General features: G+C 43.4%; 1 protein-coding gene across 4 annotated transcripts in view; it reads right to left on the minus strand.

Annotated features, from left to right (window-relative positions):
- LOC147027475 (uncharacterized) overlaps window positions 1-12902 on the minus strand; it is a 36610-nt gene that overhangs the window by 6802 nt on the left and 16906 nt on the right. For all 4 annotated transcript variants that reach the window (XM_085876933.1, XM_085876934.1, XM_085876930.1 and 1 more), the window contains exons 4-8: window positions 10640-10722; window positions 9391-9468; window positions 4371-4517; window positions 3361-3495; window positions 2772-2894 (exon numbers count right to left, since the gene is read on the minus strand). In XM_085876933.1, coding sequence (XP_085733059.1) covers window positions 2772-2894; window positions 3361-3495; window positions 4371-4517; window positions 9391-9468; window positions 10640-10722 — 566 coding nt within the window. The remainder of the gene's footprint in view (window positions 1-2771; window positions 2895-3360; window positions 3496-4370; window positions 4518-9390; window positions 9469-10639; window positions 10723-12902) is intronic.

The following is a 12902-nucleotide window of genomic DNA, read 5'->3' on the forward strand; positions in this document are numbered from 1 at the left end:
GAGGAGTATCGTTGAGAGAGAGGAAGACAAATGATGACTTGCGGAAGATGATTGGAATAGAGTCTGTGATGGAGGTTGTGAAGAGAAACAGGTTGAGATGGTTGGGTCATGTGTTGAGGAAGGATGAAAGTGACTGGGTGAGAGGAGTGTTGGAAATGAGTGCAGTAGAAAGTGGAGGACGGGGAAGACCGAGAAAAACTTGGCTAAAGGTGGTGGAGGAAGAAATGTGGGCAAGGGGATTAAGAAGGGGAGATGCAGAAAATAGGGTAAAGTGGAGAAAATTGTCATTGGGCCCGCAAGGCAGGGAAAATGGCCTTTAAATGCATATGCGTGTGTGTGTGTGTGTGTGTGTGTGTGTGTGTGTGTGTGTGTGTGTGTGTGTGTGTGTGTGTGTGTGTGTGTGTGTGTGTGTGTGTGTGTGTGTGTGTGTGTGTGTGAGTGAGGTACTGTACATGTCGTCATCGTGTGTGCCAATATTGGGCACTGAACTAGCTTTTTAATGAGCGAGCCAAGCACTTGCCTGCTACCTACGATCAATTGTCATTACTAGTTGCTTACATTATTCGTGCAGATAGAATTTCGAAATACGACAAAACTGAAACCCCTTTTTAACTCTCTATAATCAACCAAATTCTCTATCGTATGAAATTTTTTTTACCATAGTTTGTAAAGATCGAGTGAGTGTATGATGTATGCCGTGAATCATCGTGTGTCAATGATGCGTACATCATTTATGAATACGTAATGGGCCATTATGTATTTTTGGAACATGTGTAAATATATTTTTAGATATATATATATAACCATAATTTATTGATTTTTTAAAAGTGATATTACGGAATGAGCCCACCGATATATCGGTATCAGAAAATAAAATATTGACACCGACGTAGCCTAGTTGTCACACACGAATTCTTCGTGATGTATGAGTTTTTCAAATTTCCGTTTTGTACCATGAGCAAGCGATCTTGACAGCATCTCAAAGCAGGAGCAAGTTATTCTTGCTGAAAACTTGTGAATGTTAATTTACCTCCACACTTTGTCTGTCCTGTCTCAGCAACCAAAATCTCAGTTTCCAATAATAAAGTGCAGTCTTCGGTGTTACAATTCCTCCACTTCATTTTACCTTCAATCGTGTCAAGATACTGCACACCCGTGATTTCACAGGTTTCCGCTACTTTAGAATTGTTTCTTTATGCCACCGCTGATGAAGTCGCCAGAGGCATTATCGTTTTCGGGGTTGTCCGTCCGTGAGTGATAGGTTTTCGTTACCGCGATAACTTAAGAACGGCTGAAGGGATCCAAGTCAAACTTAGTACAAGTATGTATAATTAAGCAAAGATTAATTGTTTGGATTATGGGGTCAATAGGTCAAAGGTCATGTGAGGTTGCAATTCAAGTATATATTATGATGCAAAGATGAACCGATTACATTTAGGCATCGAGAGGTCAAAGGCCAAAAGTGATGTCAGGTTAAAATGCGACACTTGAGAACAGCTGAAGGGATTTAAATCAAACTCCGGACAAGTACTATAATGATGTAATAATGTGAGCGGAGGCATATCGGTCAAAGTCAAAGAGTGCCGTCCCAGTTCTTCCTGCACTCCCAATTTTCAAAATTTCCGAGCTGTATCTCGGAGCCGGCGAGGACTTTCGGAATTAAATTTTGCATCAATAATGGGAACAAAAAGTATGTGGGGTTGACTTTTTGACCATGACCTAATTCAGGTCATGACCTAACATTTTAATATTTTTCACCATAACTTGACTAAGGCTTGTCTGATTGGAACGAAATTGCCCTCGAGATAGCCAAGAGCAAAGCGCATTTACCCTTAATTTACCCCATACCCCTCCGGGTTAAAGGTCAAGGTAAATTGGCGGTCTGAAAAAAAAAACGTGTTTTTTGTCATTGCTCAATTTTGCCAATGCGGAACCTCAAAGACCACTTTGCTTTCAAAGATGTTGCATCATTATAGTGCACCTGCCCTGAATTTGTGCACCTGATATTTGTGATTCATGTCCTTGACTTACTTTTTGAGGATTGTGACCCAATTAACAAAAATTTCCTTTTTGATCACAACTTGAATAATTTTCCTCCGATTTTCATGTTGAGTGTGAAGGAAAGATTGTTGATGGGGACACATTTTCTTAACTTACACTCTGACCCTAAATGTTGAAGGTCAAGGTCATATGGTGGTCGAGTGGTGGGCTTGGGATCCAAGGGTCCAGAGTTCACATCCTGCTTGGCTGTTGAATTAATACCAGGTGGGGGTTGACTAAGCCTGTCATCCTTCCGAGGTCGGCAAAATGAGTGCCAGCTTGCTGGTATCCTGCGTTGGAGTGGCGACCTGTCCAGGATTGTGCCCAATAGAGCCCAGGACACTGCTTACACAGCACCAACGCTCTGCACAGAGTATGGTCCGAATTGATGGATGGATATGGTGGTCCAAAAAAAAAAAAACATGGCCATCATTGGATCGTGGGCCAAGTTTAAGTCACGGGCGATCACCAAGGGTAAGCCGGGGAGAGGCATACCCTTGGCGATCGCAGATATCTAGTTGTGTGTGTTGATACATTATGAAACCCTTTCTAGCTGTTAAAATATTCTTCTGAAAATACAACCCTGAGATTTCTCTGCCACCCTTATGTGAAGCTTTAGCTTTGCTTGACACTGCAAAGGGCAACTTCTTACCACATTTGTAAGAAGACAGACATTGCGTGCATGCAAAACTAGGAGTGTTGCGAACCATGACTTTGTGAACGCCACTTACCATAATGGCATTCACTATATCGTTGCTGTTGTTTTTCAGAGCCCGTACGGCCTTGGCTCGTGATACATTTGCTTGAGACATAACCAGCTCAATGTCCTTGGCCTCCACTCCGCTCTCATCCACCTGGGGGTAATAGTGAACAAATGAAGATGTGAGCTATGGTTGGAAGGTACACGTGCTTTCCTCTCCTAAAAAGTCAAAGATGCACATCCACAACAACCTGCAAGTGGATAGTTGTCAACTTACTGTCCAACAATGATGTTCATGTACAGTTCTATCCACTCGTATCAACATTTTGGTTACACACTTCAAATGTCTTAATTAAGCAAGGCAGACAAACTCCAAGCTCAATTTGTACAGGCCAAAGGTTAACTGTAGTGAAACATATGATAGGGGTAATTAACATGAAAATGTGCAGATAGGATGGATGAAAGCAATGCATCAAACAAATCCCTGGTCAACAGTTAAAACCTGCGACTCTAGGACAATACTTCACCAAAAGGATAACTTGCATCCTTAAAATGAGGGCAAAACACGAATGGTAACCAACTTAATCTGCTTTCACAGCAAACGGTGCAACCCCCATCACCTCTTCTTCTTCTTCACTCTCTTCAGGCAAAGCCTGTGGTTGTACACGCTCCCCGAGGCCAGTGCTTCCAGGTTCTCCTGGAACCTTGAACTTCTCGGCAGCCGCCATCTGGGCTTGTTGGGAAAGGTCTTCGATCTGTGCAAGGAGCGAAACGGAGGGAAAAAAAAACAACACAAGTTAAAATGAATACCCACAACTCAACCACAACCCCTGACAAGAATATTGTTTTGTACTACTTGTACTCTTCACCTGACCAAGAGAAAGCCTGGGTACTATGCCGATAATCGGAGTCAATTATGTGTGCAACAAATCACCAGAGGTACGCCAAAACCCCCAATCCCTGCAAAATACATTTTTTGACTGGATCCCAAACGTCCCTTATCCCATCTATGTTTGGGCCATTGGAAAACAGACAAAAGACATGAGCTTGCGTGGCTGTATTCGTTTTTCCTGATCGGCAGGTGTGCAATTCAAATACGATACAGTGGATCGCCCACAGAACCGCAACACAAAGCAATCGTCATTTGGGAGGATGCATAAAGAGGTTCTAGTGTATAAATTGATCTTCCTGCTGCGACACAACATAAAAGGCCCACACCACAGCGCTGCACCCTTTCCCATCTCTGTTGTGCTTCGTCTACATTAATTCCACCTTCCATTGGATCCATCAACACCGTTTGCTTCCATCTAGTTATTGGTCGATCCACTGGCCTTCTACTGTTCATCCTGCTTTGGTATATTATTTTTGTTCCTCGTGCATCCTTTCGATATGGTCGAATGCTGGAATATAATTGAGATTTATTTTACATTCTAATTACCATTTTTGGCTGGCTTTTTACATCAGATTACAGATGCAAAACAAAACCACGAGCAGAACCCAAATACTGCTGCAAATACTGCAATGCAACAAACAGCCACGTATAGTGGTGGATTTATCAGGTGTATTGTAATTCACAAGTCCAACATCAGTCATCTGTCATCAAAGCCTGGTCCATCGAAGCATTACACACCTTTGCCTCGCCGAACACGATATATGTGTCTGAAGCAGGACTCTTGTACACGTCAGGCTTCGTGATTACGAACAGGATGTTTTTTGACTTGCGGATGGTCACTCGCGTCACTCCAGGTACTTGTCTGAGACCGAGCTTGGACATTGCCTGGAAGAGAGCCCGGACACAAGCTCCAACTTAACTTTTTTTTTACTGCAGGTCCATTAATGTGCATCTGCATAGACCGAATGATCTTGAGCCCAACTAATTGGTACTCCATATAATCACGCAATAAAAAGGACAAAATTTAACAAAATATATCAAATATATTCTGTACTCTGCATGAAAACACATGGCCCCAAACTGCTACACAAACCGAATATGGTCAAAGCAAGAGGGACATACAATGGTGATTCAAAATACCATCAACAGGGCAAACAATTGGTCATTTAATAGGAAATTAACTTGTAAAATATGGTTCAAATACTTAAGGAAAAGAGGTTCGGTTCGGATTGGCCTGTTCCGTATTTTCATTCGAAACGTTCTCGTCAACATTTCCTCAAGAACATTTGTGGAAGCATTCGTCCATTATTTACTAAGCTTGTAATTTTGCATTAAAGTACAATGATGACTATAACAATTTTTTGGGTTTTTAATCCCATGTGTGATTTATGTGCAAGCATTTATTTTCTGGTCTTCCATCCTGAGAGTTCTCTTCTGTATCCATCTTGTCCACCCCATGCATCCTCTCCTGCCCCCCATTCCTCCCCACACCCAATGTTTGGCTACCTCCCTCCGTCGTTGCCTTCAGCTCTGCTGTTGGTGTTTCCTGCCTCTCTCTGCTGTTCGTTTTGTCCTGTTGCGTCTTGATCCATTCATTGCACAGACGGACGGAGCCGATTACAGTATCCCCTTGCATTTTTCGAAAAGCATGAGGACAATAAAAATGTAGCAAATGCTTAGCTCGCTAATTTACAAGGCAACCAGAGTTACTGCTGCATGCACATAAACAACAACCACCATCATCCACCTCTCAAATGCAGCACACACTTGTGGCTCGCTGATGAAGACACGACATTAGATTCCTGAGTCATTGATCGAGTTATAATTTGGCTGAAGGTAGCTGTATTAAGGATTTTGATTTCAACACTTAATTTGCATCGTTATCCATTCCTGTGTTAGAACACCTAAATACCTACCTTCTCCCCACATCAATCCTGCCTTCTGCAAGGCCAGGAAGTGTTCTTGCTGGATACTTTCCCATATTATTCCAGTGCCCAGGACAATGTAACACAATAGATCGGTGATCTTCATGATTGTTTTAGAGGTGGGGGGCACTTTTGCCGATAAGACCTTCACTCTTTCATTCCTCTTTTTCCCACCCTTCGGAACAAACTCCCACACACTCTTCAACCCCACTTTTCCATCCAGGTCTTCAAAACAGATGTTCACCACCATCTCTTACCTTCCCCCATCCAAAACCACGATCTTTTCTACCCCCGCTAATCCACCCTAAACCCACATCCTTCAAATTCCCTGCTTGCCTTCCTGAAAGTCCCTGTCGTGTCCATCTTGTTTACCCTGTGTACCCCACTCCATCCCTCTCCCTCCCACAGATCTCCTCATGTCTGTTCCACACTGTTTTTACCTTCCCTCTCCCACCCCTCTTGTCCCCTGCTCCCCTTGTTGTACATTCTGTGTGTTCGGTCTTATACGAGCCTCGGCAGTGAATACAAAAAATTTTAAAAGAGACATCAGCGTGAGAGCCACACCGCCTGCAGGACTCCATAAGGGCTGCTTTTAGACCCCGCCTCCACATACTGTTGTTCGTTATGGTTGTAACTGGGCTGCAAGCATAATTGTTTGTATACTGCAACAATATCCTGATGTAGTAATGTTACTTTTATGCTTTGCGTTGCAATAGTCATTTGAAACCATCGGATCAATTTGACAGAATTTATGGCAAATTATGATGGGGTGTTTTCACATGTGTGTATCATCGGCCACATGTCAGGGGCCGCACTTTAGGCCACCAGTGGCTCGTGGGCCGTGCAATCAGGAACAGGGCGATAGATGGTCAGGCAAGGGTGTGCACCTCATGCAGCGCACACTATGAATGCAGCAGCCTCAAAAAATGGAGCACGGCTCAGCATAGCCCAAGTGAACCTTGGATTCAACAATCACTCCCTCTTATAATGACCGACTCAGCGCGATTGCCATCTTGCATCAGCACAATGTACAGCCAGCTGTCTGTACAGGCCTCGATCCAACTGACCCAAGCACTTTGCCACATGACTCGCACTTTAAAAAATAAAGTGTTCAACCATTCAGATAGCTTGATCATCAGCTCAACCAAGCACAAGGCAATGAAGTGGCATTGTCCATTATATCTGTATCTACCTCACTGCATCAAGAGGTGCCGTTGGTGCTTTTGTCAAAACATCTTGATATTGGGTGCTTTCATTGGGATTCTTCGTTCCCACTATTAGGCCATCAGCCGTAAGCTGTATCGTGCAGTTTGGTTCCACTCATCGGGGGGCGGGGGGGGGGGGGGTAGACAAAACCTTGATGATATGATAGTATATATCCAAATACATACGTATCCAAAAGTTCTCCACTCAAATAGCTGCAGTTATTGTGTTTTCATCTTGAAAATCGATGCATTCCCTGCGCTCTCTCATTTGAATTTTCTCCACTCGGATCACGTGTGGGCCATGTGACGCCTCGACAGCCAATACATCGGCTGACATCGTATGCAAATTACGTCAGACTGTCATGTGACCAGCTAAGTTGTCCAAGATGGCAGCTTCCTGCAGGGTGGAAATCACCGGCAGCTGATCGGAGATTTATCGGTAATTTTTGATGAATATGGCCAATGAGGACGCTCCCCAGTGTATTATTCACCAGGACAATGGAGCGAACGAAGAAGTCAAACGTTTTACGCCTGCAAGATGGGATAAATGGAGAGAAAGTGTCAACAAATGGCTCGTCTTAGACGGTCACGAACGACGTGTAGCCGAGAGTGCACGAGTGTATATTGAGTGTGAAGAAATCCCTAGTCATCTGGGCTATCACGACACTTGCTACCGTCGCTTCATCGATGCAAAAATAATACGTGGGGCAGAGAAACGTTGTTCACAAACCATGCATTATGACTCTGCGATTGTTGATGATTGCATGTATGAACCATCGCCAAAATAACTGCGCTCTGCATTGACCATTGCTGGACATGTTGAGAGTTCACGGCGACACGTCCTTCCTGTCTGCCTCATTTGCAATAGAGCAGTTAAATACTGCACGCTGACTGGGTGCCCCTCAAGTGTCGATCAGCGCTGGTTCGACTGCCCAGTTGTCTGCTCCACTGGCCGTATGTATGTAATGTCCGGTCGTGGCTGACCGGCTATATATAAAGCTGTCCGTGGCAGGGTCAATGGCGTTCATTCGATGGGTCGATGCGCTGGCGTTGCACAATGGTTAGTCCTTCCGCGCCGGCACTCCGGGTACAATAGGCCCATGATCGAAGTTAGTCCTCCCGCGCCAGCACTCTCGGCTAAACGTCGTTCGTGACCGTCTAAGACGAGCCATTCGTTGACACTTTCTCTCCATTTATCCCATCTTACAGACGTAAAACGTTTGACTTCTTCGTTCGCTAAATTGTCCTGGTGAATAATATACTGGGGAGCATCCTCACTGGCCATATTCATCAAAAATTACCGATAAATCGCCGATCAGCTGCTGGTGATTTCCTCCCTGCAGGAAGCTGCCATCTTGGACAACTTAGCTGGTCACATGACAGTCTGACGAAATTTGCATATGATGTCAGCCGATCTATTGGCTGTCGAGGCGTCACATGGCCCACACGTGATCCGAGTGGAGAAAATTCAAATGAGAGCACGGGGAATGCATCGATTTTCAAGATGAAAATACACAATAACTGCAGCTATTTGAGTGGAGAACTTTTACATACATATGTATTTGGATATATTTGCACTTCCTGAGCCATGGCTGATGGCCTATATGCTTGCCCAGGCAGCTCTTAAGTCCTCAACCTTTTTTCCCCTCACATTCAAACTCTGGTAATTTAGGAGCAAAAAAAAAGCTTTGAGATTCAAACCCCCTTTTCAAACTTCCAATTTTCTTAAGGTGCCTTTTAAGGACATCCATAATATCCCATGAGAGTCTAGTGCCTCATCCCCCACTTTCACCCACACAAGAGAGGTTACCCTGGTTGGACACTTTCTCATCTCCTTGAGTGGAACAGTTTGTTTGAACATCATAATCTTCATGCTCCTAATCCTCCATCATCACGCTCCCAGCCCCCTGTGTTTAATGTTGTCACTCTCCTGAGATTGAAGCGTCAGTTGCTCACACTACGGGCAGAAGAGATACTGCAGGATGAACCGGCATGAAGTTCAAGGAATAAAAAGGTGTTCAGTTGCATCTATGGAGCCATTATCCAAGGGCATGGCATTGTTGTGATGCAATGTTAAGATAATACGCGTACAAGCGAATTAAGGCCCATAATAGGAAAGGTGAGGAAGTGCCAAATTCAAGCTGGTACAATGATAAACACAAGGCCCTCCTTCGGAACAGGCCTGCAACTCTCATCATGTGCACAGTTATGCAATCAGATTTCCACGCAGTCCTGTGACGAAATAAGTCAACTTTGCTCCTGACTCGGACCGCTTCAGAGGTGTTATACCTCTTGGGAATGCAATACTTTGCGGCGTGAGCTTTAGGAAACCGAACTTGTCTAGGGCGAATTAGCATGAGGCTATTGTATTGTCAGTAGAAACAAAATAAAATAACCTTCAGGGAATGTTCGTCTGCCTGTCCCGCCTAATCTGGTTTTGGCGGTGTGATGCCAAATAAATACTGTGGTTGGCTCTTAATGCTCTCTGAGTAACTTAGAACAAGCATCAACGTGCCATCGATCAAAAGGCAGCCTAAAATCCTGCTAACTGAATTAGAACCAACAACAAAGTTTGCTGGTTCAACTTTTTAATGCAACTCGGGGCCACGGAACGAGATCTTCCCATACCTTCCGTGCCTTCTTCTCACTACGGCTCTGTTTCGCTTTGCTCACCATCTCTTCATTGAGGTCAGCTGCAGCAGCCAGCTGCAAGCAAACCCCAGCACACAAAACATGTCATAAACCATGTTACAGAAACTACAGCCAAAATTAAACTTAAGAACAGCTAATTATGCAGACCACCATCAGTCATTGGGCTTGAACTAATTATATTAAACATTCATGCTTGAAAGCTACGAAACACAGAGATCTTCAAGAAATTGAATTAAATATGCACTTGGAAAAATTGTGTTGGCATGCTCGAGTATTTACAAGTAATAACAAAACTCATGCGAAAGGGAACGTAGGGATGGTACGGCATTTGTCGCCACAGCCTCACCCCCATTAGGCTAATCGGCAGGTGTTGTGCCACCCACCACTCTTTCTCCTTCCTATTCCTATGCGTAGTTATGCAGTTATGCCTACGTTTCGTAGAATCCTTTCAAGTTATGAAAATTTTGAATCGTCATGGACCTTTCCACTATAAAACGCAGTAGCTTTGTGTTTCAACCAAGTCCTGAGCTGAAACCAATTTTGAGTTAAACTGCCTGAAAAGAAGAAGAAAAAGAAGGATAAAAAATATAATAATAATGACAAACAAGCTGTTAGTTTTGGAGCTAACAATTGGCTGGGTCAGTTTTGGAGCTCAGCATTGCTGTCCAGAAGTTTAATGGATGTTATTGGATGTGAAATCCACAGATTACTGGTACTAACATGCTGTCTATTAAAATGTTGATAAGTTTGTACATTGGAAGATTTTTTTTTATTTTTTGAGGATGTGCGTTGTATTAAACCTATGGCGTGGCCGTGCAATCCCTCCATGGGAAGTCGACTGACTTCCTAATACCCGAGCACAAAGCTCATGATGCTGGGACCCCAAGTTCAAATCCCAGAAGCAAAAATAATTTTGCTCTGATGAAGGCCCAACACTCAAAACATCAGCCGCACCTCATTCCCTACATCAGTAAAAATACTCCTATGAACTTTTAGTTCATGTAATCCTCTTTTATAATTTTATTTATTTATTTATTTTTTCCGACAAGTCTTGTGACCTTAAAAATTAAGTAATAATGGGGTTAATATCAAACTCAAGTGAAAAAAAATCATGCATATGTGGAAGAACAATGGATGGTTCTGTTTGTTTCTCTTGCGTCCTAAGCTCTTCCACGAGACTCGACTTTGCATCCAAAAATAAAAATGTACATATGCATGTACATACTTGGGCTTGCTGCAACTGTCCTGACTCCGTATGCTCCTCAAGTTCTGGAATGGAGTCATCACTGTCTGATTCTGTGCCAGAGCCTGCACAAATAGAAGAAGGGACAGTGTGACTCGATACAATTTCATCCACAAAAAAACGCTCCCCGACAGAACATACATCAACGCCAATGCAAATCAAAAGAGCCTCAAATAAAACACGCAAAATAACCCCAAGAATCGTGGAGAAAAAGAACTTATCAAGGCCATGCGTTCAAACAGAATACCAGATGCGTTGACTATCACACAAACAACCACTCTCACAAGTGCAACACCACTGGGAAGAATAAATAATGTTAGGTCAATGCAACAATCACTGAAGCAACAGAAAAAACAATTATGAGGAGAGCGTTATAGGTGAGAAAGAGATAAAGAGGGAACACAACTCTCCAAACCTGCACTTTGGATCATTAATCGCGCAGAAATCTTGTGAATCAAAGTAGACTCGGTGGTGGTGTAATGGTCAAAGCATCAGCTACGAGTCTGGGAGGTCAGCAGTTCAAACCTCGGCCTAGTCATACGAAAGACTTATAAAAATGGTACATGCTGCTTCCTTACTCGATGATCAACTGCATAACTTGCTTCCTTGCTCCATGGGGAGGAGGAAATTCCTCCTTAGGAAATACCCGCGGGGTGTGATGAGAAAAGCGGCGCCACTGATGTGATGTCGCTGGTACCCAGAGTAGCCTGAGAAGTGATGGCACTTCCCCCAAGCTCAGCAGCTGTGTTTGTCTCATCTAACAGCCTTGTGTTGTTCGTCTGTATGTTCATGTGTGTCATTGGTTGTCATCTTCATGTGCAGGTTTCAGAAGGTGGAACGGAGCCCTCCCAGGTCTCAAATTATCCACCTCCGTGTGTGCATACATACATGTGTGCATGCAAGTTCCTGTTGTTGGCTGCTGGCTCCACAATTGGGTAGGTTTCAGGAAGTGGAAACAGAGAACAGAGACCTACAAGGTTTCAAAGTGCATGTGTACGACAGCTCCACCACACGCCTTTGGTTAAAAATTTTTTTTATATATTGTGACCAAGTACATGAGGTCATTGAAACAGAAATTCAGAAGCAAATTACTACATAAAGTGCCAATGCGGTTTTGATTTAATAGTAAATTTACTCTGCCATTACAATTTCGGAATTACACTGGTCAAATGTGCCAAGGAGGAGTGCTCCTGAAAGTAGGTAACATTGATCAAGGGAGTGCAGCTACGTTGCTGAGCATGGAGTGAAAATTGACTCCCCCTCCCCTCCACCACCACCACCACCTCTGTAATTTCCATCTCCTTCCTGCATGATCAGTGGTTCAGTGAAGGCTGCACACCATGCAAAGAAAATAAATCAAGATGCCAAAGACCCCAAACTCTCAGTGAATGGAATAACTGTGACAGATCATTCAGGCCATCCACAGAAAATGTTGTGGGAGGAGATGCATCAATGGAAGATGAAACAGGTTCTGTGCCGAGTATGTTGTCTGTCGAAGAATTGTGCAACAGCATGAATCGTTTTAACTTCATTTGAAGATCAAACAAACTTTAGGAATTGGTAAAACAATTCTGTTCACAGTTACAGATGATTTGGATGTGTTTGGCATTGTTTGTCCGCCTCAGCTTTATAAACAGTTCAGGTACTGGTTGCAGAACCTTCTCAACAAATTTGAGTTTTGAAGAACTCTGTCTTATCACCTCACAAACTGGCTTGTGTATTTTAAATGTCTTTCTGGATTTTAAACAGGAATGGCTATTTCGTAGACTATGCATCAACATCTCAGGGCTTCTGGTGAAGCTTCTGCCTCAGCGGCTTCAAAACCTATGTAAATAAAAATAAAAAAGACACAAGTTCACACAAACTGAGGAGCCCAAACTATTGGGCTATGCACCTATTTTGTTGTGTACAAAGTCGAAACTTGTGGAAGTGCTGGATATTCAGGATGATTAATTAATACAGGATAAAACATAATTAAACAGACAAAACACAGTGGAAAGTGGGGAAACACCTATGGAAGGATAGAGGGGACACTTTGAGGAAGAATGAGAGAAAGGAGATGGGGAGGAAGGAAAGCACAATGGGTGAATAAGCTCAGAGAAAGCAAGAAGAGGACGGAAAAGCGAGGAAAGGAAAACAGAGGATGAAATAGCAATGAAACAAGTAATAGAAAGGTGGGTGGAGGAAGAAAGGGGGAAAGCACAATAACCTGGAAAGGAAGAGGTGCGCTTGGGAAGGATTAATG

The sequence above is a fragment of the Eptatretus burgeri genome, chromosome 4 (genome assembly GCF_056783735.1).
Source record: "Eptatretus burgeri isolate ZD-2024b chromosome 4, Ebu_testis_v1, whole genome shotgun sequence".
NCBI lineage: Eukaryota > Metazoa > Chordata > Myxini > Myxiniformes > Myxinidae > Eptatretus > Eptatretus burgeri.